Here is a 25,606-nt window from a genome sequence, read left to right as displayed (position 1 = left end):
ATATCCTGTAATAGATTATTACGCAAATGTTACACGTTCAGATTAAAAGACGAATCGATTCAACTTATTCGCTGTAGTTTATTCGTCGTAGGAGAGATAAAGAGAAAATTGTGTTCACACGCAAAACATATTCAATCCATTATATTCGTCGTAGAGAGAAAATTGCATTTACACGCAACATATATTGTAACAGATTATTACAAAAATGTTATAAGCACGAATTAAAATTAAAAACCGAATCAAACGGGTCATACATAAATGAATAATATCACCAACAAAGCAGCAGGCTTTTGTACAAATCTGCTTAGAACCAAACACAGAGAAAGAAAGACAGAGAGAAAGGAGATGACCGGTGCCGGCGAAGGTGGAAAACCGACGGTGGTGTGTTTGACCGGAGCGTCGGGATACATAGCTTCATGGCTAGTCAAATTATTGCTCCATCGTGGCTACATCGTCAAAGCCACCGTTCGCGACCTCAGTAAGTCCAATTCTAAGTGTGAATCGAACCCGTAATTTTTTTATCTCTTATAAACAACTATGATCACTTGAACTAGTTTTAAATCTCGTTATTCTTCTTCCAGAGGATTCGAAGAAAACAGAGCATTTAGTATCCCTCGAAGGAGCTAAAGAAAGACTACACTTATTCGAAGCAAACCTACTTGAAGAAGGTTCATTAAATTCCATTATTAAAGATTGCCATGGCGTTTTTCACACAGCTTCTCCATGTTTCTTCGAATCCGATGATCCTCAAACACAACTCATCGATCCTGCTTTAAAAGGAACAATCAATGTCCTCACCTCTTGTGCCAAATCTCATCAATCTATCAAAAGGGTAATCTTAACTTCCTCCATTGCTGCTATGCTTGTTGGTACACCTCGTACTCCTCAAACCATTGTCGACGAAACTTGGTTTTCCGACCCAAAAATATGCAAGGACAACCAGGTATACATAACAACAATTGACCTTAGAATGATGCTATTCCATGAGTGAATTGGAAATCTAATAAAGTAATTTATTTAATTTATAATGCAGCTTTGGTATGTCTTATCTAAGACATTAGCAGAAGAAGCAGCTTGGGAATTTGTGAAGGAGAAAGGAATTGATATGGTTGTAATAAACCCGGCAATGGTTATAGGTCCTTTATTACAACCGACTCTCAATTTTAGTTGTACTCCAATTTTGAACCTGATAAATAATTCTGAAACTTATCCAAATGCTTCGTTTGGATGGGTTCATGTGAATGATGTTGTAAATGCTCATGTTCGAGCATTCGAGATTCCTTCGGCTAATGGAAGGTATTGTCTTACCGAGAGTGTTTTTCATTACTCTGAGATTGTCAGCATACTCTCTCGACTTTATCCCAAATTCAAATTACCAAACAAGTAAGTCAATTTGATTATGTTTTATCATGTATTAGCATATTTCATTAATTTATTTGATTTGGAATATATATAGGTGTGAGAACGACGAGCCATTTGAGCCAACTTTTATTGTATCGAAGGAAAGAGCAAGATCGTTGGGTGTTGAATTTGTACCATTTCAGATTAGTCTCAAGGAAACCGTTGAAAGTTTGATCGAGAAGAAATTTGTCACTCTCGAATTTTACGATTAGTAATGCCAGCCAGTTTATCATTTGTAACCATCCAAGATAAGTAGGGGAAGAAGTGTATCCTTCTTGGGCTCAATAATACCAATAAAATTATATTAGGTTAAGTCAAAGAACAATTATATTTTAATGTTATTAGCGACGCTGTTAATCGCCGATATTATGCGTCGCTAAAAGAATATTGTGTTCACTTTAAAATCATAAAACTATTTCCATTACTTCAATTATACCTAAATGCAAAATGTTTTTAATCAAAAAAGTATCGGCGCAAATTGATGACGGAAATACGCAGCTATTATATGACTTTTAGCAACAGTTTACACATAAATTACTTTCGCAAAGTGGCATGCGAGGAAACAAAGATGGATACTACTGCCTTAGTCGAGATTCGGGCACAAAATAAAAAATATTAATACGAAGATTCCTGCAGCACATCGATCTCGAAGAAATTTCAGTCTAGCTGGATCTTGAATTCAACTACTCGAAAGCGAAACAGAGCCAACCCAATAACTCCACCTATTATTTCGTCTTTTTCGCCTAAGAATTCTAATTTTTAGGAGATCCTTTATTTTAAGTCAGGATTGATTGAGCGCCGCGTAAGTCCAAGTGAATCCATTTCTTTCTCAAATCTAACTAACCTAACCAAATTCATCGCTTATGACCGCATATGGTAGTCGTGTAGGTTCGAGAATCTGGGAGTTGTAATAGTAAGAGTCAGCCCAGGAATTTTTTTTTTTTATTTTCCCCAAGTCTAGTTAAAAAAGTAATTTAAAAAAATATATATTTTCTTGAAATTTAAACCATAACTAAATAAAAAATTTCAATTTTTTTCCTAAAACACTATAATACAACATTTTAAAAAAACAATAAATTTGAGAAGTGGGTTGCCCCTATCATGAAGCAAATCCACTTTGAAGTTGACTTATTCGCTCTGTCAATCGTCGGAATGTGTAGGTTAATTTGTTGGGTTTACTCAAGGATCGACCCTAAATGAACTTCCTCACCTTATTCTCTGGCCCTCTCAGAAGAGAGCCCTATGTAACACATCAAATAAGGTTGATTGTTACGTCATTATTGACACTGAAAATAGTTTTATCCGTTCTTAATATATGACAGAAATGCGCAGAAAAGGAACTACATACACTATATATTACATAGTTCTTGACTAACTTATTATTTTTCCTTAATTTAATGACATTATGAATAATTTGGTATAAAATATTACAAAGATTTCAAATTGATCTGTTAACTTTCTAGGAACATTTAGTTTTAGTCCTAAAACCTTATTTGAAAAAATAGTGTTTTATAAGAAAACATGTTTTTTATAATTTGAGATAATTGTTTATAGTACTTTTTAGATTTATACATAAAGTAACTCACGACTTTAGTAAAAGTTGGTACATGACATTTCACTAATTTATATGTTTGGGAATATTTTTTTACTACAAGAAAATATTTGTTTGTCTATTTTATTTCTATGTCATGTTCTTGCTTCTTTTCTTTTTAAAAAAAATCATCATTTAGATCGTTTTCATTCAATGGTCTTATTTTAAATATATATATATATATGCAAATTGCTTTTATCACCTTTATATATTTATATATTCATATTTTATTTATTTTACTTATTTTATTTTATTTAATTATTAAGTTTTTTTATTAAATATAATTAATTAATTTTTAATATTTTTTTAACTTTATTTATTTAATTAAAAATACAAAATATTATTATTATTATATTATAATTATTTAAAATATATTAAATATTGAAATGTGTACTAATTTAATAAAATATAAATATTTAATATTTTATTATATTAATTATATATATATATATATATTAAAATACTTTATAATATTTTGTTTTTATAATTTACGAAGTTAACCTATCGAAATGATTATTTTTTTAATTTAAGAAATTAAAATGTTAAACCGATTTTTTTTTTAATTTAGGACGTTAGCATGTTGAACTAATTTTTTTTTAATCTAACTTAGACGTATTTATTTCTTAAATTAAAATATATATAATTGTATATTTATAATCATTTAAAATGTTAACTTAGTAAATTAAAAATATATATTAACATCCTAAATTTAATATATATATATATATATATATATATATATATTAATAACTTAATCGTGATGTAAATGTGTTGTAAATGATAAAATAATAAAATATTTTATTTTGAAAAAAAATATATGTTAAAAAAATAATTCCGAATTAAAAAATAAAATTAAGAATTATAAATTTATATTATATAAATTACTCTCCAATTCTATTTCAAGTTCAAATTCGAATTAGAATTAATTCACAAATTCAAATTATATTCAAATTACATGTTACCAAACACACTATTAATTAATTTTATATTATATATTTTAATATTGCATTGTTAATTAAGATATTTTTAATAAAAATTGAATTTAAGAATTAAAAATTTTGACATATTGCTACTCATTTCTTACTTTTATATCAAATTTATTTATTTGAAAATATATCTAAAAACTTGATTGATGGTTTGATTAGCTTAAGAAAAATATAAAGTTATCGTCTCTTCTAGCCTAACGATAAAAAGAGGTTGATATCTTCAGTCTTCCAATGGTCCTGAATTCGAGTCTATCAGATGATCAATTTTGTTCGTCTAGTTAATTGATTAAGTTTATTTGCGGGTTATGTGTTTAATCCGCGTGAATTAGTCGTACTCAAAAAGAAAAGAAAAACAAATGTTCTAAAAAAACAAAATATATAAAGTTTAATTAGGTGGGTGTTAAAGAGTAACTTTGGTACCAAGTATCATAACCCGAAGATTCCAATCCAACACTTATAAGATCCACTGTTAAAATTTCACAAGTTTTTTTTAAAAAAATTTAGATATTTTGTATTAAACTCTAAGGTTTATTTCTAAATTATTCCAAAACTTTATAAAGAGTTTAGGAGTGCTCTTCAACTCATTGTAAGCTTCAATTCATTTTTTAATTCTAATTACAAGTTCATATGAAAGTTTTTACATTTTAGTTCAACTAATTTTTAATATTGCTTGATTGTTCAATTTCTTGATTTGAATATGATACTAAAACTATTTCAAAGCTTTTCGTTGAATCCAATTTGAACGAATCTACTTAAATTAAAAATACCCAAATTTGATTTTGAAAACTTTAAAATCGGGATAGTGTTCTTAAGCTAACAACGATTCAAAAAGCTTCCTAATATCTTTTAAAATATGTTAGGAGTAGTTTTCCAATAATCGATTTTAAGTATGTTAACATAAAACCAAAAATTCCAAATATCTGGAAAAATTATGTTCTTAAATTGGTTAAATTGACGGTCAATGTTCATATTTTGGTCTTATTTGATTTTAACATGCATATGAATGTTGTTAATAAGCTTTAATGGTTGAATTAAATCCTAAAAACCAAATTTACCCAAAAGAACTGTTTGGATCTAATGGAACCTCTTCCCAATCAATTAATGCATGAAAGATGTTAAAAATAATCAATGAGATTAAATAAAGATTCCCAAACCTTTCAGATTGAAGGATAAAAACTTCAATCAAAATCCCAAAACCTGCACATGCCTTGATGCTGAAGGTTGAAGACAACCAGTGATCTTGGCCTTGGCTTGGTTTTCGACCGAGAAACCAGCCACTCCCTACGTCCGACCGAGGATTTCAGTCTCGGTTTGATTTTTGACCGAGAAAATCAGCCACTTCTACAGTCGACCGAGAATTCTCTCATTGTTTGATTTTCGACCGAGAAAATCAACTCGCGTTTGTCTTCTGACCGAGAACCTTGTCTTGGCTTAACTTTCGACTGAGAAATCCAGTCAAACATGGTTTTCGACATAAGATCAGCGCGGCCGAGAAGTTCAACCTCTACGTTGATCGGGCGCCCACACCCGCATATTCGACCTAATTCGCGACCCGGACACCAGCCTAAAGGTAAATTGTTTGGGTTTTTTAATTTCTAATTATTTTTTAACAATTAAAAGCCCCTATAAATCCGAAAAAATAGAAAACGATTTCAAAATATTTTTAAAATATTTTAAAAAAATTATATTTTGATATTTATTTGAATTTATTTTTAAATTCTAACACCTTAAACTGATATTTTCTAGGAATCTTCCTCTACAATTCTCGACATCAATTATAGATACTAACATTTAAATATTATTTTATAATTTTAAATGAAAAAAAACACCTAATGACTAGAACTTGAAAAATAATTAGTTAAATAAAACATAATAAAACCAAATTTTCAAACAAATTGTCAAAATTATATGAATTAGAGACTGATCTTTGACGGGTAAAGATGTATAACGTGAAAATTCTTTCCCGAGTATTATCAAACATCGAACTCAATAAAATCTCTAATTAAATATACATATACGTTTATATACGTATGCAAATATTTTTATTTATTTTAAATTAAAAAACAATTAACGATTCTTTATTCAAATAAATAATTCTTTTAAATTAATTATTTTTAATTAATTTAAAATAAAGCTTTCTTCTAATCAAATTATATTTTGATTATCTATTAAATTTAAATGATTATTTAAATTTAATTAATAATTAATTTTAAATATCAAAAATATATTTTGTATAAATCATTTTTAAGATTTAACGATACACAAATTGATGTTAAAATTTCTCGAACTTCAAGTTTTCTGAAAAAAAGATTTTTAGGCGTTATGATTATTGTTAATAAATTAAGTATATAATGAATGAGAGAAGAGTTAAATAATGTTAGATTATTTAAATAATTTAAACGGAATAAATTATTAGTTCAGTACTGTTTATTATAAATAAGTTGTAACACTTTTTTAAGGAATTAGTTGTGAATATATTGAAATCAACCGTATCTAAAAATAAAATTATAGAACCCAGGCCACTTTTAAGTGACTCATTCATTATTAAAGATTTGAAAATTCACATTCAAGAAAATATAATAAAGAATTGTGACAGCTTGCAAAAATATCAAACAATCAAAGTAATTAATTGTTTATTAATAAGAAGGCCCCAGAACAAGAATAAGAACAAAAATGTGACAGTAACAAATTGAATTAATTGTACATCGTAACTCTCGCCTTTGACATTTAAAATTATATTTTCTTTAAAAAAAGAATAAAAATAAATTATTTTATTTCTTTTAATTAATTAATTAAAATATTAAAATAATTTTTTTTTAAATATTTATTTAATCATTATAATATATATATTTATATTTTTCTAAAAAAAAAACAATTGTGAGAGGGAATTTTAAAAGTAAGCAATAAAAAAATAACAAAATTTCTCAGTATTCTCTCTCATCTCTTTTGTCTTTTTTTTCAATCGTGATACATTATTTTTTTTATTTTTTTTTCTTTTTCCCAAAATCCCTCTATCACTCTTCTTTCTGAGGTAGAAAGAATTAAATTACACTGTATATTTTTTCCAATTTCAATAAAACATTTTGGTAAAAATCTATTCTTTAATATTTTGATCTCTTGTTTTTTTTGCTGAAACATTAGTTTGTATATATTCATACTTTTTAAGTGTCTTATAAAAAAAACAAGGCATCTTCACAATCGTTCTATTAATATTTTAAAAAATAGTAAGCATAATTAGTTTATTTAAATAATATTAATTAATAGTGATTTTAAAAAAATGATTTTTATGAGCAAAATTTAAAGAATAAAAAAATATAATGATAATATAATTATTTAAAAATAATAAAAAAATATTTAATATTTTTATTAATAAATTAAATCATGTGATTAATGTTAGTGTGGATAAATTAAGTTTGATTAATGTTGAATTTTCAAAACTTTAAGTTATTTTTATATAATTTTGTTGATGTATATTATTAAATATTGAATTATTTGATATTATTTAATTAACTAATACTTTATTAAATATTATTTTTTGTAAATACTTTATTTAATTATTTGATAAATTAATAATACTTTATTATTAGTAGTATTGAAGATAATTAGAATGATATAACTAATGGTTTAATTTAACTTATTTTTTTTAATAAAACATAATTTTGTATTTTAAAAATATGATCGGTAATAATTTAAAAAATTTAAATTTTAATAGAAAAAAAAAAGAGTAAACGATGTTTGGTTAAATTAAGATATTTAAATAATTCAATCAAACTGATGATTTATTTTTTATCTTTCTAAAGCAAATAAACTGAATTTTATATAACCGTATTTAACCATCTAGATTCTATCGATTAATCTTTTAAATAATAATAAAAATATACTAAAAATAAACATTTTCAAATAACTCAAACTAAATAAGTTAAGAATAAGTTATAACCAAACAAGGAAAAACATACATAAATGAACAATACCATCAACAAAGCAGCTTGGCTTTGTACCAAACACACACTCTAGAGAGAGAAAGGAGATGACCGGCGCCGGCGAAGGTGGAAAATCGACGGTGGTGTGTGTGACCGGAGCGTCGGGATACATTGCTTCATGGCTAGTCAAATTATTGCTCCATCGTGGCTACACCGTCAAAGCCACCGTTCGCGACCTCCGTAAGTCCAATTCTAAGCGTGAATCGAACCGTAATTTTTTATCTCTTATAAACAACTATGATCACTTGAACTAGTTTAAAATCTCGTTATTCTTCCAGAGGATCCGAAGAAAACGGCGCATTTAGTATCCCTCGAAGGAGCTAAAGAAAGACTTCACTTATTCGAAGCAAACCTACTTGAAGAAGGTTCATTCGATTCCATAATTAACGATTGCCATGGCGTTTTTCACACAGCTTCTCCATGTTTCTTCGAATCCGATGATCCTCAAACACAACTCATCGATCCTGCTTTAAAAGGAACACTTAATGTCCTCACCTCTTGTGCCAAATCTCATCATTCTATCAAAAGGGTAATTTTAACTTCCTCCATTGCTGCTATGCTCTTTTCTGGTACACCTCGTACTCCTCAAACTATTGTAGACGAAACTTGGTTTTCCGACCCACAAATCTGCAAAGACAACCAGGTATAAGTGACACCAATTGACCTTAAATGATGTGTCATTTTTTTTAGTGAATTAAAAATCTAATAAATTATCATGCAGCTTTGGTATGTCTTATCGAAAACATTAGCAGAAGAAGCTGCTTGGAAATTTGTGAAGGAGAAAGGAATTGATATGGTTGTAATAAACCCGACAATGGTTATGGGTCCTTTATTACAACCGACTCTCAATTTTAGTTGTACTCCAATTTTGAAGCTGATAAATAATTCTGAAACTTATCCAAATGCTTCATTTGGATGGGTACATGTGAATGATGTTGTAAATGCTCATGTTCGAGCATTTGAGATTCCTTCTGCTAATGGAAGGTATTGTCTTACCGAGAGTGTTTTTCATTACTCTGAGATTGTCAACATACTCTCTCGAATTTATCCCAAACTCAAATTACCAAACAAGTAAGTCAACTTGATTATGTTTTATGTGCAATAGCATATTCCATGAATTTATTTGATTTTGAATATATATAGGTCTGAGAATGACGAGCCATTTGCGCCAACTTTTATGGTATCAAAGGAAAGAGCAAGATCATTGGGTATAGAATTTGTACCATTTGAGATTAGTCTCAAGGAAACCGTTGAAAGTTTGATCGACAAGAAATTTGTCACTCTCGAATTTTACGATTAGTAATGTGTGCAAGTTTATCATTTGTAACCACCCAAGAAAGTGTATCGTTCTCGAACTCAATAATACCAATTAGATTATATTAGGTAAGTCCAAAGAATAATTATATTTTAATGTTTTATCGACGTTATTAATCGTAGCTATATGTGTCTCCAAAAGAATATTATGTTCACTTTGTAATTATAAAACTACTTCCAACTATTTTTATTATACCTAAATGCAAAATGTTTTTAATGAAAAAAATATCGGTGCTAAATTTATGACTAGTTGAACTATTGTCGCAAAGCGGCGTACAAAGAAGCAAAGATGGGTACTATTGCCTTTATCGAGATTTGGGCACCAAAAATTCTCGACACCAAAAAAAATTAATAAGAAGATTTAAGCATCACATTGATCTCGAAGGAATTTTCAGTCCAGCTGGAGATTGAGTACAATGACTCGAAAGCGAAACAGAGCCAAACTAGTGGTTCCACCTATTATTTTGTCTTTTTTGCCTAGAATTCTGTTAGATATTGTGTCTTGAATTAATAGAAATATATATATATATATATAAATGATGCTACAAATAAATTAATTAAATATAATATTATAAAAACGAAATCACCAGAATACAATGTTAATTTGAGGCATGTTCTTAGCACATTTCTCTTAAAACAACTCCACTGTCTCCCCTGTGATGGAGCTTATCGCAGATGGATGTCTCTCAGGGTACATCGAATCTAGTAGTGATTCAGCATTGGAATCATTATGCAATGAACTTGACAAAGTATCTGAATCAATCACCGTGTTTCAATGAAAATACGACGAGTCAAGAACTCGAAAAACACTCGATTTAGTAAAAAAAACTCGAAGAACACTCAGTTGAGTGAAGAACTCGAAGAACACTCAAGAAAAAAAGAAAAAACCTTTCGAATTTTAAGCAGATAATAAAATGAGTGAAGAAGAAATATGATATATTTTTAGAGTTCCAACATGAAGGGGATATTTATAGCTGGAAATTAAACCATCACAATAAATTCATTTATCAATCCAACGGTTGATAAATTCATCAAACGGCTGTCAATCCTAGAATCTTGACATATCAAGACTTTTGACATTCGATCTTATCCATTTGCATTCGATCTTATCCACTGACATTTAATTTTACCAAAATTTAAATTTAAATTTGTTATAAATTTATATTTATTTTGATTAAATTATATGTAATTTATTTATCCAAATTTATATTTCCATTTAATTAATGGAATTAGTTTAAAATTCCAACAATCCCCCACATTAATGGAAATTGAAAGATTAACCTAGTGAAATGTTCAATAGTTGAATCCTACATAGGATAGGTAGGTGTAACCCTTTGAACCTTCTTTTATGAAAGTATATATAACTTTACTAGCCGATTAGTATACTCGATGTCTTTGAACTATTCTGTCATTTGTGTAAACGATTACACACTTTCACATAAATTCTTCCTGATACATGTCAAGCTCTCATGGTTGTGTCCGTTTTGGCCATGGAACACGCGTCTGGTTCTGTGGGAGGGTCTAGAATTGAGTCGTGCAATTCTTTCAAAGTGACTCACTTCTTCCTCACATAGGTGATCTATTTGCTCACAAAGTACCATTAAAAGCAATATGTTTATCCTCGTTAAAATATATATTGTTTCGTTATAGGACTAATCCTCAAAATAAACTTCAAAGTCAGTACAATTAGGTTGTCCCATTTAACCTAGTTTTGGGAATCTCCAGTCTGCATAGGTTGAGTTTTCTTTTGTACCAACTTATAGTAGGCTCGTGTCTTCAAAAGACTTTCAAACTAACTCTCTATTTAATAGTTTGGTTAATGGATCCACAATGTTATCCTTAACTAATATAGTCAAATGTGATAACTCTATTAGAGAGTGCAGTCTAATAACATTATGTTTAAGACGTGTACGTCTAGATTTGTCATTTACTCTAAGTTTGTCTAATTTCATATCATTATCACAATAATTAGAAATTTTCTTTTAGACAATCTTGGAATATCTTCTAATAAGTATAATCATTTATACATACTTATCATTTAAACATTCTTTTGTGAAAATATTGTTTACTTGGCAACTAGTAGACACAATGTCTTTGAACTATTATGTCTTCGTATAAACGATTATATATTTCACAAAAAATATGTTTTTCGTTAAAAGATTGTCACTCATATAGTTGCACTTTTAATTGTAAACATATTCACTTATAAACGTAAAGTCTTTCATATCACTTTATCATTTGATAAAAATATGATACCTTGTTAGTGCAACTCACGTACTTAGTGGATTTAATCATTTTTATCGTAATTTCTAACAATAAATTTTTTTGTATAAATACACATAATGAAATAACCACTTTCATTGTCTTTATAATATACACAATTATCACATTTATTAACTTATCAATTAAAATTAAAATAATGATAAAAAAATTTCATATCATTATTGTAAACATTGTTATAAGTCATACAAAACTTTACAAGCCAAATTTTCTTTATTAATTCATTTCATAAAATTTATTTTGAAAATATTTGTTCTTCAGATTTGTATGAAAAAAATATTAAAGAAAAACGCGTCTCTTGATTTCAATTTCTCAAAAAATCAAATTGAGCACCAACTAAGCAAATTTAAACAAAACATTTTTCTTGTTATGTTAAGTTGCAAAACTTTATCTTTTACAGAAAACATATTTCTCTAATAATATATCATCATTTTTCTTTATTGTAACATACACAATAATATTTTGTGTTATTATCAATCAAAACATTTTCCCCCATAATCGTGTTGATACCTTTTAAAATACACATCTATGTTAATTAAATTCAAAATTTTTTTAATCAAGAGATTGTCATACAATTCTTGTGTTATACTTATCATTAAATTAATTGTATACATATTCACTTGTAAACGTAAAGTCTTTCATATCACTTTATCATTTGATAAAAATATGATACCTTGTTAGTGCAACTCACGTACTTAGTGGATTTAATCATTTTTATCGTAATTTCTAACGATAAAAAATTTGTATAAATACACATAATGAAATAACCATTTTCATTGTCTTTATAATATACACAACTATCACATTTATTAACTTTTCATTTAAAATTAAAATAATGATCAAAAATTTTCATATCATTATTGTAAACATTGTTATAAGTCATACAAAACTTTACAAGCCAAATTTTCTTTATTAATTCATTTCATAAAATTTATTTTGAAAATATTTGTTCTTCAGATTTGTATGAAAATAATATTAAAGAAAAACGCGTCTCTTGATTTCAATTTCTCAATAAATCAAATTGAGCACCAACTAAGCAAATTTAAACAAAACATTTTTTCTTGTTATGTTAAGTTGCAAAACTTTATCTTTTACAGAAAACATATTTCTCTAATAATATATCATCATTTTTCTTTATTGTAACATTCACAATAATATTTTGTGTTATTATCAATCAAAACATTTTCCCCCACATTCGTGTTGGTACCTTTTAAAACACACATCTATATGAATTAAATTCAAAATTTTTTTGATCAAGAGATTGCCATACAATTCTTGTGTTATACTTATCATTAAATTAACTAGCATTTAGCCCGTGCAAGCATTTGCACGAGTAATAATATAAAAAACCGTGAAAAAAATTACTGATAACATTTTTAATTTTATTTTTAATCGTTTTAAGTTTATGGGTGGGTCAATACACAATCCGATCTAAGTATCCATTTACTCAACATCATTATATATATATAGATTAGTTAGTTAAAAAGTTGAACTTATATTAATGTTAAAACGTCCAGAGTTTATCAAATTTGGTGTTAAATTTAAAATATAAAGTCTTTGTAGTCTAGTTGGTTAAAGAGTTGTACTTGTTTTTGTTAGGTTGCAAGTTCGAAACATACCTCTAGCATTTTTAATTTTATTTTTAACCGTTTTAAATTTAAAAACGGGTCATCCCGCAATCAAACCCAAGTATCAAAATTAATCACAGCTCTCGACCCGGCAATTCAGACACTTTAAAAATTAAGCATCATTATATATATATATAGATTAGTTAGTTAAAAAGTTGAACTTATATTAATATTAAAACGTCCTGCGTTTAACAATTTGGTGTTGAATTTAAAATATAAAGTCTTTGTAGTCTAGTTGGTTAAGGAGTTGTATTTGTTTTGTTAGGTTGCAAGTTCGAAACATACCTCTAGCATTTTTAATTTTATTTTTAACCGTTTTAAATTTAAAAACGGGTCAACCCACAATCCGACCCAAGTATCCAAATTAACCACAGCTCTCGACCCGGCAATCCGGACACTTTAAAAATTAAACATCATTATATATATATAGATTAGTTAGTTAAAAAGTTGAAATTATATTAATGTTAAAACGTCCCGCGTTTATCAAATTTGGTGTTAAATTTAAAATATAAAGTCTTTGTAACCTAGTTGGTTAAAGAGTTGTACTTGTTTTGTTAGTTTGCAAGTTCAAAACATAGCTCTAGCATTTTTAATTTTATTTTTAACCGTTTTAAATTTAAAAACGGGTCAACCCACAATCCGACCCAAGTATCAAAATTAACCATAGCTCTCGACCCGGCAATCCGGACACTTTAAAAATTAAGCATCATTATATATATATAGATTAGTTAGTTAAAAAGTTGAACTTATATTAATATTAAAACGTCCCGCATTTATCAAATTTGGTGTTAAATTTAAAATATAAAGTCTTTGTAGCCTAGTTGATTAAAGAGTTGTACTTGTTTTGTTAGGTTGCAAGTTTGAAACATACCTCTAGCATTTTTAATTTTATTTTTAACCGTTTTAAATTTAAAAACGGGTCAACCCACAATCCGACCCAAGTATCCAAATTAACCACAGCTCTCGACCCGGCAATCCGGACACTTTAAAAATTAAGCATCATTATATATATATATATATATATATATATATATATATATATATATATATATATATTAGTTAGTTAAAAAGTTGAACTTATATTAATATTAAAACCTCCCGCGATTATCAAATTTGGTGTTGAATTTAAAATATAAAGTCTTTGTAGCCTATTTGGTTAAAGAGTTGTACTTGTTCTGTTAGGTTGCAATTTTGAAACATACCTTTAGCATTTTTAATTTTATTTTTAACCGTTTTAAATTTAAAAACGGGTCAACCCACAATCCGACCCAAGTATCCAAATTAACCACAGCTCTCGACCCGGCAATCTGGACACTTTAAAAATTAAGCATCATTATATATATATATATAGATTAGTTAGTTAAAAATTTGAACTTATATTAATATTAAAACGTCCCGCATTTATCAAATTTGGTGTTGAATTTAAAATATAAAGTCTTTGTAGCTTAGTTGGTTAAAGAGTTGTATTTGTTTTGTTAGGTTGCAAGTTCGAAACATACCTCTAGCATTTTTAATTTTATTTTTAACCGTTTTAAATTTAAAAACGGATCAACCCACAATCCGACCCAAGTATCCAAATTAACCACAGCTCTCGACCTAGCAATTCGAACACTTTAAAAATTAAGCATCATTATATATATAGATAAGATAACTATTATTGTGAATATTTAATTGAATAAATTATTCATGTATAATTTTTATACAAGAGATTAGAATGCTTATTCATATATAAATCATCCTTCACACAATCTCCTATATAAGAAACTATAATATTTGAATCAATTAAAATATTTATTTCAACATATTATTTTTATAAAAAAAAATTAGAATATTTAATAAAATAAATATTCATCATAATGTCACATGATTTCTACAAAAGAAATCATAATGTTTCAAGCATCTTTGGTCGCTTGAACATTTATTTTTGGTTGCACGTTTGCATCTGATGATATCGGCACATATGCCACATCATTTCTAAAATCAATTAAGATTTTCCCTTGTAAGATCAAATCAAACAAGATCTTATTATTGAGATCTAGAATCAAATAGGCTCTCTATTAATACCGCATAATTATAAGTCTTTTTGTTTACTCTTTAAATTCAACCTACACAACTCTTCAACTTCTTGGTCTCCAACTTTATCATTATTACGACCTTCTATTTCCTTTGATTAGAAGAATTATTTTTTCTTTGACTCAACTCTGTCAACAAACAAAAATACACACGTTTAAAAATATATCATGATAAAAATGTAGTATATAAAATAAATAAATCATCTGTTTTTAGTTAATATTCATCATCACACCCTCTTATTAATTATTAATTTATTATTTTAAAATGAAACTATATGTTTCAATTATAGCTAATTTTAGTTACTATTAATAAATATAAATCTCAAATATCTGAAAATTTAAAACTAATTTTTTAATTTTTAATTATTTTTTATTTATTATTAATAATAATTTTAGTAACTATCAAATTTTAATTAAAAAGAAAACAATTTATTTTTTTCTAAATTATTTTCAATATAATGTTTGTATATTGAATATACAATTTTTCTTGAGAAAATTTATATGTCAACCTTATAAAATTAAGGTTTCACAACCCAAGAAAAAAATGTTAATAATTGACATATATATTCGTGTATAATAAAACTTATCTTTATTATTAATTGATCCTTTTTAAGTTAAATAATTTCAATTTGTCGAAATGAGCTATCATTTTTTTTGCAACATCGCAATTCGTATGTCTGAAACATCAAAGACAAAAAGCACAAACTACTAAATAATTTAAGAATATGAAATTGTTTTAAGATTGTTAGATATCGTGTCTTGAATTAAGAGAAATGTATATATAAATGATGTTATTAATAAATTAATTAAATACAATATTATAAAAATGAAATCACCAGAATACAATGTTGATTCGAGGCATGTGCTTAGCACATTTCCCTTAAAACAGTTTCACTGTCTCCCCTTGTTTTGGAGTTTATCGCAGATGACTGTCTCTTATGATACAACGAATCTAGTAGTGATTCAGTACTGTAATCACTACGCAACGAACTTGACAAAGTACCTGAATCAATCACCGGGTTTCAACGAAAATACGACGAGTCAAGAACTCGAAGAACACTCAATTTAGTGAAAAACTCGAAGAACATTCAGTTGAGTGATGAACTCGAAGACACTAAAAAAACAAAGAAAAATATTTCAAATTTTAAAGAGATAATAAAATGAGTGAAGATGGGATATTTTTAGAATTCCAACACGAGGGACATATTTATAGCTGAAAATTAAACCATCACAATAAATTCATATTTATCAATCCAATAGCCCATAATTCAACCAACAACTGTCATTCATAGACTTTTTGATATTTTAAGACTCTTAGCATTCGATCTTATCCACTAATATTAAATTTCACCAAAATTTGGTATGAATTTATATTTATTTGGAATAAATTACATTTAATTTATTTGTCCAAATTCTCATTTCTATTTAGAAATTAGCTTATAATTCTAACAAATTCTTCCTATGTTAGGAGAACCTCATAAGTAATGTCAGGGCGCGTAAGTCCAAATGAATCCATTTCTTTCCCAATCTAACTAACCTAACCCGGATTCGTCACTTATGACCGCAAATGATAGTCGTGGTAGGTTCGAGGATATGATGGTTGGAATAGTAGATGAGCTTCCTCACCTTATTTTTTGGTCCTCTCCACACTTAGGAACAGGGAGCCGATGTAACACATCAAATAAGACTTTCATTTTTATAGCATTATTGACAAAGGACATTTCACTGGAAATAGTTTTACGAAAATACACAGAAACTACATACACTATATTACATATATCTTGACGATTTTATTATTTGTTCTTAGTTTAAGGACATTTACCATTATAGAAGCCATCTCTCATATTTAAGCGATGTAAGAATAATTTGGTATAAAATATTTCAAAGATTTCAAATTGGTTTGTGAACTTTCTAGGAACATTTAGTTTTAGTCCTAAAACTTTATTTGAAAAAATAGAAAACATGTTTTTGTATAATTTGAGATAATTGTTTATAGTACTTTACCTAAAGTAACTCATGACTTTGGTAAAGGTACATTTCACCGATTTAGTGAACAACTTGATTTATATGATGGGAATAATTTCTTACTAGAAAACTTTTATATTTTTCTATGTCATGTTCTTGCTTTTATTTATTTTTTATAAATATCTTCTTTTAGAACATGGTTTAATCGTCACGCTTAAAGGACCTCTATTTCATTCCATGGTCTTATTTAAAAATATATATAATTATACTATTTGTTATGGGTCATAATCCTGACTCAATTTGTTAGTGGTCATTATCCTGGATTTTTTTTTAATACTAATTGGGAGCATTTCAAGAAAAGCCTAGGGTGCTTTTAGATGTGTTGAATTAAAATCTATAATAGTTGTCCATTTTTAATGTTTGAAAAAATTATAAAATTATAATTTAATTTTAATTTTTATGTTTGAAAAAATAATATAATAAAAATAATTTTAATATATACTATTTATATTATTAAAATATTAGTTTGACATACCTAATTAAAATACCTCAAATTTTAAGAGTTTTGGTCTATGTTTCGATTTTTATTAAGAAAAAAATATCGGCATGTTAACTTCCTAAATGAAAAAAATATCGGTTCGACATTTTAACTTCTTAAATAAAAAAATATTGGTTCGATATGTTAACTCTCTGAATTCAAATAACAAAATATTGGTTCGACTTATTTATTTTTTAAATAAAAAATATATATTGGTTCAAAATATTAACTTATAAAATTAAAAAAAAATATATATAGTTTCAAAAATTTAATATTTTAAATTAAAAAAAAAAAAATTAATGAATCACATTAATTGTATTGTAAATGATAAAATAATAAAATATTTTATTTGAAAAATTCATAGAAAATATTAATATTTGAATTATAATTCCAAGGTAAAAAAAAAATTGAATTGAGAATTAAAAAAATATATTAGTTTAAATTATATTGTAATTCTAATTCTAGTCTTAATCTTAAAATCAAACTTAAGAATTAAAATTAGCTCCATAAATTCTAATTCCAAATCCAATTTTATTTCTATGATTTTCGACCCACCTTATAATTGTATATTTATATTATATATTTTAATATTACATTGTCAATTAAGATACTTATAATGAAAATTGAATTTAAGAATTTTGACATTTTTGTTACTCATTCTTTAGTTTTATATAAATGAATTGGATATCTCTGGCTTCCCGGGGTCTTGGTTCGAGTAGTGAAACGACAGCTTTCGCTTGTCCAATTAATTGGTTAGCCTCCCCGAAGTCCTAATTCAGGCTCGTTAGATGTCAAGTTGTTTATCTTTTTCAAATTATGTAATTAATTCACGAGAATTAATCGCACTCTAAATTAGAAACGGAACTCAGAACCCGGACATAAAAAAGATCAAATTGATAAAAAAAAAATAATAAAATAAAAAACTGTTTTATCTAAAAAAAAAGTGATTTTTTTTTTTTTTAATTAAGTGGGTGTGAAAGTGTAACTAATTAACTATACTTACATCCAATATTCAATATTCCAACTGAAATATTTTATGATATCCAATATATATAGATAGAAAGATAGAGAAATAGAGTTAACTGGTAAATCAAGAATGGCTTTTGAAGTTAGTGATTTCGAACTGATTCATAATTTCTTGACAAAGAAAGTCCAGGACGAGCCATTGCCACATAATAACATTCAGAATGTCATCTTCTATAATCATCAACCTTCTCATTTAGCAAGTAAAGAATCCATCTCTTCATTGTTAATTTCTTGTTCAATTTCTTTAACTTTTTATAACCTTTTTCTTGTTTTACTAACAGAAACATTCGAGAATACCAAATCAGAGAACTGTGAATGTTACTTCTTTGCAAAAGCAACTAGGAAGCTTGGCAAAGGGAATGGAGCAATTCGTAAAGCTAAGAACGGTTATTGGAAGGTTATCGAAAAAGACACTGCCATAACGTTTGGAAACGAAATTATCGGGTATAAGAAACCGTTTGTTTTTTATAAAGGTAAGCCGTCTAAAGGGTTGAAAACGGAATGGGCTATGTTTGAATACAGACTTCACGATATTCGTCCAAAACTCAAAATTCAAGATTACTTCAAGAAGAAGGATGAATGGGTTTTATGCAAAGTGTACAAGAGAAGGGAATTGGTGGCGAAAAGACTTACTAAACGCGAGAAAGACAGATTGAAGTTCAGGGGAGTGGCTAATACTTACAATCTTTGGAATGGAAACTATCGTGTAACGAGAAGGATCGACTTTGAATACGATACCTATAACAAGTACAAAGGAGGGTGTGGTGGTGGTAGATGGATCTAATCTGATGCATGGCTAGATATTGTTAGTGATTTGATTTGATTTGATTCTAACTGTGTAATTGTAATTGAATAATCAACATTTTTTCTTTGCTTAATCAATAATGAATGAATGACCAGAAAGTTAACCAATAATTTACCTTAAGAAGCACTGATTCTTCTTCAATAGAACCAAAAACCCTTTTCGCGATTTATTATTCTCCATGTTGATGATTCTGCTCTATTGAATCAGACTAGCACAATCAAAAAAGGGGAAAAAACTCGATTTCTTAATTGCAGAGTTAGCCATGTTTACCATTTTTCTCTGATAACTTCCATGGCTAATTGATGGGAAGTCTTGTTTTGGAGCCTTGCAAGTTGATGATGCCACTGTATATGTATTAGACATTCTCATTTGTCAATCATTTGTTGTTGTTCTTCAAATCCCTGAAAAGAAAAATGTCAATCACAAATTCTGAAAAAAGGAAGATAAATTCAGATATATGATGAATTAATTACCAAGAGGGATTGTAAAGGTTCGAAATTATTCCGTAGAACAAAGATTCTAGAAGCTTCTCAAGCTTCTGAATCTTGACTTTTGATTGGGGACATAAACCATCACCAACAAGCCCAAGGTCAGCCAATATAAGGTCTTACACAACCATTGGGACACAGACAGTAACCCTTATCACTATAGATTCCTTGTATTTGAACCAACCTGAAACAAATCCAGAAAGGCTAACATAAATGGGCTAGATTATCAATAAGAGATTTGCGAATCGACAACACGCATTCTTGGTGAAAACTAGTGGTGGCAAGAATTCCACATTCAGCTCCAATCATTGCAAGAGGGCAGCATTGGCAATGCAGGACAAGCCATTGCAGTGTGATGTGTTAAGTGGATCCCCATTTCTTGTTTGCTGACATTATACATAAATATGTAGTTTTCAAATAATCTTACCAAGCATGAAGGATATCACACAAGACAATGTTCTGGTTGGGTGAGATTCTCACATTCAGATTATATACTTCTCAATAATTTCATGAGAACTAATAGTTCTGGCAAATCTAAGAAATTATGATCCCTTTTCAAACTGGTCTGCAAGATATATATATGTCTGTTTGGAACCTATCCACAAGGATTCTTTGTATGTAGCATAAATTAGTATGACTTTAATCCACGTCCATCCCTCCATGTTATACTATTGATAGCTGGAATGAAATTCAATAACTTCACCATTTTATACTTAAACTAATAATATTTTAAATTCATTCATATAATTTTTTAGTTATATTAATTATATATTTATATATAAATTATAAAAATAAATCGTAATAGTCAAGTGTTCATTATGTATAAGAAAATCGAGAGTTCGAATATTTATCGACAATAATCACTTTGTAAGTGATTAAAAATAAGGAGGAATGATAGGGAGCATGACTTTGGGGGAGCGACTCGTACAACGAGAGTGACCTCGCTGTTATACGAAAGTGACATCGCTGTTATACAAACGAGGTCTCTTTTGTATGACAGCGAGATCACTTTCGTATAACAGCGATGTCACTTTCGTATAACAGCGACGTCACTTTCGAGTCGTTCCCACAAAGTCGTGATACCAATCATTTTTCACAAATAAGATTTTTGGTTGATGGGAGTGAAATGATAAATTTTTTTAGTCGTAAAAAAATTTACACAAATTTCGCTAGTATTATATAAAAGGGCACCGCATAATTTATTTATTTTTATATAGATTACTGCCTTCAAAAAAAATGTTTAGTCTAGATAGATCGCTAGAGCGATAAAGCCATTGATGGATGTGATTCTTTCATGATCACTTTCCATACCAGCATTGATAGTCATGGATTACAGTAGTCACGACAACGGTGTAGAACGAATCAAGCCACAGCTCTGCGTTTGCAAGCGGCGGAGTCGTCGTCGTCGCCGTCGTCGTTCCGGTGAGCGATCTCTCCAATTTCTTTCATTTTTTTATCTTGATTCTCTGATATTGTTCTCATGTACTTCTTTTCGTGACTGAAAGATGGTATCTGGAAATGGGTGACCATTTTTTTCGATAATGACCACCAAGTGCTCGATGAAATGCCGTGGAGAATAATAAAAAAGAAAATGGTATGAAAAACTTATAAATTTACATGCTTTAAGCACTAGAAAAGGAAATCTGAACCTTTAATGCTTATTTGTCTAGGATTAATTCCATGCCATCAGGTTTTGTGGTTAAGATATACCGTTCTTCAAAATAAGTTTGTCATTAGGTCACCATTTTATGTATAGTTCCAGTCTAGGGGTATTTGAATTCTGATAATTTTATGTTTTACAGATGAATCTTGTGTGAAATGTTGGAAATAGAGAAAGTTTCTTGATCTTTTATCATCAATATTTCAAGTATACCAACAAAACATATAGAGCAATAGCATTTGGATTAGATACATGGAGATAAATTTGTTCACAAATTCATCTTTTATACTAACTAATGCATGAGGAATGATGATCATCTAATTTGATTAATTTACTCTAATCTAGGAGGGACAATCAAATCGTGGTTGTGAAAGTGTGTTGAAGGATGGGTAAACATCTCTTTTTTCCTTTTGGGAAAATAGTATTTGAAGTAATTAGGATGATACAGACAGTGTTTTTCTCTATAAAGGAAAGACGAGGTTGAGGCTCTGGTGCAAAAATGAGAGAAATCTTTACTATTTTCACTTTTGTGTTGCTTCATTGCATTTGAATACTGATGAAGACAGAAAAGAGAATAGATTAGGTAGATAATTACCGTATTGATGTTGAATTTTTCCATTGCTGGTGACAGCGAAGCAATCAATGCATGCAGTTGAAAAAGAGAATTTTTTTTTTTGCCAGAACAGCGCCCCACCTACAAATGTTACTTCTTTTTGAAGGATTGCCACAATCTACGTCCAAAAGAAAAAGAAAAAGAAAAAGTTGCTGAAATGTGTGGTCCTTGTTGTATGGTCTTACGCCAGACGCCTTATATATACCCGGAGGAACTGATGGTGATTAGAATTGTGTGAACACAATGAGGCAAAGTCATCTCCTTTTAGGCGATTCTTCAGGTATGTCTCATCTTTCCTAATTTGAAAGCTTTTATTGCTTTTCTGTAATGTTGTTCTGTTTTACTTATCTGGTTCAAGAAGCGACTTAGGAACTGATGATTCGGTTATTCTCTCGATATATGATTTTTTGCTGTTGAAGCTTCTCAAACCAAAGGAAAACATTTTTACAATTGGATGAATTATAGTAAATTGATTTCTGTAGGTCTCTCAAAGTCATTGGCAGTTGCGATAATGATAAGATTCGCAACCCAACAATCTCGACCCATTAGGGTTTCCGCGAGCTTCTCTAAATCTGGCGGTTACACGTGCAGAGAATATTTGGTTAAGAATCTGCCTTATTTCTCTAAATGTGTTTTGCCAGATTTAGAATAGCCGGCGGAAACCCTAATGGGTCAATAGTGTTGTGCTGCGACTTTGATTTGTGCTAATTCTTATTATTATCTTTAACAATCAAGAGAGCAATACAAATGTTTAAGATGGTTTTGTTATTGCAGCGATATAATTTCAAGCAATTTTTTTTGGTTTTCTGCTTCTAGTATTCTCATGGCCTGTTTATATGGCAGATTATAATTAGATTACAAAATTTTCAATAATCTTCCATATATTTCTCTTTTAGAGGAGCTGACATAAATCCTAGTGGGTCAGAGTGTTGAGCTACTACTGAGAGATGGGCTGAATCTTATTATTATCTTTTACAATCAACAAACTGATACAAATGTTCAATTTTCAAGCAATCATTTTTCATGTTTCCTGCCTAAAAACAGGACAAAACGATACGAGAGCGAGGAAAATGGATGACAAGATGAAAAGAGGAACAAGTCTAAGTCAAATTAATGACGACGCTATGGAGGATATATTCTCTCGTTTGTCAGCAAAGGAGATATCCATAAGCAAGTGTGTATGTACAAAATGGAATGGCATCATGTCACACAATTCATTTATCCATCGCTATTGTCAAAGGTCAGATTCTATCTCCGGTCTCTTTCTTCAACAACATGAAGAGATTGGCGATCCTTTTGTAAAACCGGTCTTTCACTTTCCTCTAGCAACCAAAAATCCACAGATTCAGACAAAATTTCTGGACTTTCTTCCTGAGAAAGTGTACATCATGTCTTCGAATAATGGGCTCCTTTGCTGTAGGAGCTTGGTTGCTATAAATAAACTTGACAGACCTGGTGGAGCAGAACAAGGAAGCATTCAAGACGGATGGTATATTCCCAAAATTTACGTTTGCAATCCGATAAGCAAGGAGTTTATTGTAATTAACCCTTCAAAGTTTGACCATGTGGGTAGAAACATAGGATTGACTTTCGATCCCGTTAGCTGCAGTTTTCATTTGGTAACCATCGATTGCGATAAGAATTTGGATTTATCTTGGCAGTATTCGTTCACTGTCTTTTCGTCGAAAACATCCAGTTGGAGAATTTTAGATGCGGTTTTCAATTGGGATTCACCAATTCATAGAAACAAGAATGTTTTCGTTAATGGAATTTTCCATTGGCTGGCGACGAATCACCGTGTGATCACGTTTGATCTGGAGAAAGAAGCTGTTGGGGTGGTTAATCTACCGGGCCCCATAATGGAAGGAAAAGGCTATCACGGAGTTTGCATTGGGAGCTCGGGAGAACGCCTGGCTTACATAGTTGTTCATCCTTTGGAAATCCGAGTTTGGATTTTGAAAGATCACGGTAAATCTGAGTGGTTTCTTGAGAATCAGTTGTCTTTGGATCAGTTTTACGAAGAAAACAAGTCGCTGTTGCATCGTCAGCTGTTTCTTCTACTTACTAAGGATACGATTAATCCTGAGACGAAAACAAATGGTTCAGTTAATCCGCTTGCGTTTGGTGATGACGTTCTTTATATGGTTATGAACAGGTTCATGTACTCTTATGAGTTTAAAACTAGACATCTGAAGAAACTTTTTCTTATGGATGGGACGAAGTGTGATATGTCTCTATCGCCTACTGCTGTTCCGTATGCTGCTAACTTGATTGCCATGGATTTTCTTAAGGCGAAACCGAGAACAGGTAATAATGGCGCAGATAGTTAGTTGGTTGAAGAAGTAGAACAGAAGATTGTCTTTTGTTTCATTTGTGTTTTTGTTTTGTTATGGATCTTTTAGTTTGCTTTAAGGATGTGCTTGTTGAAGACATACAGTTACTTATTTCTATGAATCACATTTCGTAGACTTATTTGGTAAAGGATTGTTTTTGTTGAAAATTTGTCAAAAGTATTTTCTTTTATCAGGTTCCTTTAATGTTGTATTTTTATGATCATGCCTTTAAAATCTTGCTATTCTAAAGAATACTGATCTATTCTTGTTAACTTAAAAAGTTAACCACAATTTATTTTATTTTTATACTATATATGAACTATTTAAAAAAAAAAATTCAGTTTATAATTTATTTTTGTTTCAACTTTTTTATTCAATAAATTTGAATATATATATATATAATTACTTTCTAATTTAAGATATTTTATGAAATTTTTTTATATATAATAACATTTTTAACTAACTATTTAATAAATAATTAAAATAAAAACTTAATATATTTAACACAATATTTGGGGAAATTTGAGGAAATGACCCCAAAATAGTGTCAAATAGCCGATGGTGCGGGCCCAAGATTTTTATAGCGCTGGTGACCCCCAAATTTTTTAATGACCATTTTACCCATGCGTCACGCACCCTCCAGGTGCGTGACGCACCCCGAACCCTATAAAGGCTTAATTTTTTTTCATTTTCGTTTCAGTTTCTCTCTCATCCAGCCCCTTTCTTCCCGTCTTCTCCGCCGTGAAACCCTAATGGTGGCGGAGAAGATTTTCTCTTCTTTCTCAGCGATGAAGAACGAATCGAAGAGGCACCGTCGACCATGGCACCATATTCAACGGCCTATAGCTTCGAAGAACATCCAATGGAGACGAGTTTGCACAGCGCTGAGGATTTCGAACAAATTGACATTTCATTCGGCCATTCCA

At 29.1% G+C, this 25,606-nt stretch overlaps 4 protein-coding genes across 7 annotated transcripts; all 4 read left to right on the top strand.

The window, feature by feature from the left end:
• The first annotated feature begins 258 nt into the window (after positions 1–258).
• Positions 259–1,613, top strand: LOC124912398 (phenylacetaldehyde reductase-like). The gene is made up of 4 exons (XM_047453015.1): positions 259–478; positions 582–943; positions 1,034–1,296; positions 1,457–1,613. The coding sequence occupies exons 1-4, from the start codon at positions 259–261 to the stop codon at positions 1,611–1,613; spliced, it is 1,002 nt and encodes a 333-aa protein (XP_047308971.1).
• A 6,392-nt stretch (positions 1,614–8,005) lies between these two features.
• LOC124912388 (phenylacetaldehyde reductase-like) lies at positions 8,006–9,258 on the top strand. The gene is made up of 4 exons (XM_047453005.1): positions 8,006–8,138; positions 8,237–8,601; positions 8,680–8,942; positions 9,102–9,258. Exons 1-4 carry the CDS (start codon positions 8,006–8,008, stop codon positions 9,256–9,258), a joined length of 918 nt encoding a protein of 305 aa, XP_047308961.1.
• A 9,593-nt stretch (positions 9,259–18,851) lies between these two features.
• LOC124912380 (NAC transcription factor 29-like) lies at positions 18,852–19,565 on the top strand. The gene is made up of 2 exons (XM_047452995.1): positions 18,852–18,981; positions 19,063–19,565. Exons 1-2 carry the CDS (start codon positions 18,852–18,854, stop codon positions 19,563–19,565), a joined length of 633 nt encoding a protein of 210 aa, XP_047308951.1.
• Positions 19,566–21,324: 1,759 nt separating this feature from the next.
• LOC124917566 (F-box protein At5g49610-like) lies at positions 21,325–24,996 on the top strand. 4 transcript variants are annotated; one of them, XM_047457983.1, is made up of 5 exons: positions 21,972–22,627; positions 23,392–23,587; positions 23,768–23,885; positions 24,009–24,705; positions 24,742–24,996. In XM_047457983.1, exons 1-4 carry the CDS (start codon positions 22,591–22,593, stop codon positions 24,675–24,677), a joined length of 1,020 nt encoding a protein of 339 aa, XP_047313939.1. In that variant the 5' UTR covers positions 21,972–22,590; the 3' UTR covers positions 24,678–24,705; positions 24,742–24,996. The 4 variants fall into 4 exon arrangements, with proteins under 4 accessions (XP_047313920.1, XP_047313939.1, XP_047313933.1 ...); XM_047457964.1 differs by adding an exon at positions 21,325–21,496 and having other exon boundaries at positions 22,454–22,627; positions 23,392–24,705; XM_047457977.1 differs by having other exon boundaries at positions 23,768–24,705.
• The last annotated feature ends 610 nt before the right edge of the window (positions 24,997–25,606 follow it).

Source organism: Impatiens glandulifera, chromosome 1 (assembly GCF_907164915.1).
Source record: "Impatiens glandulifera chromosome 1, dImpGla2.1, whole genome shotgun sequence".
Taxonomy (NCBI): Eukaryota; Viridiplantae; Streptophyta; class Magnoliopsida; order Ericales; family Balsaminaceae; genus Impatiens; species Impatiens glandulifera.
This window is presented reverse-complemented; position numbering and strand designations above follow the sequence as displayed.

Coding starts and splice junctions, on each gene's coding strand:
- LOC124912380 (XM_047452995.1), top strand. CDS start 18,852: ATGGCTTTTGAAGTTAGTGATTTCGAACTGATTCATAATTTCTTGACA. Junction 18,982..19,062: donor TCAACCTTCTCATTTAGCAA/GTAAAGAATCCA, acceptor TTTTACTAACAG/AAACATTCGAGAATACCAAA.
- LOC124912398 (XM_047453015.1), top strand. CDS start 259: ATGAATAATATCACCAACAAAGCAGCAGGCTTTTGTACAAATCTGCTT. Junction 479..581: donor AGCCACCGTTCGCGACCTCA/GTAAGTCCAATT, acceptor TTCTTCTTCCAG/AGGATTCGAAGAAAACAGAG. Junction 944..1,033: donor AAATATGCAAGGACAACCAG/GTATACATAACA, acceptor TTTATAATGCAG/CTTTGGTATGTCTTATCTAA.
- LOC124912388 (XM_047453005.1), top strand. CDS start 8,006: ATGACCGGCGCCGGCGAAGGTGGAAAATCGACGGTGGTGTGTGTGACC. Junction 8,139..8,236: donor AGCCACCGTTCGCGACCTCC/GTAAGTCCAATT, acceptor TTATTCTTCCAG/AGGATCCGAAGAAAACGGCG. Junction 8,602..8,679: donor AAATCTGCAAAGACAACCAG/GTATAAGTGACA, acceptor ATTATCATGCAG/CTTTGGTATGTCTTATCGAA.
- LOC124917566 (XM_047457964.1), top strand. CDS start 22,591: ATGAGGCAAAGTCATCTCCTTTTAGGCGATTCTTCAG. Junction 22,628..23,391: donor CCTTTTAGGCGATTCTTCAG/GTATGTCTCATC, acceptor GCCTAAAAACAG/GACAAAACGATACGAGAGCG.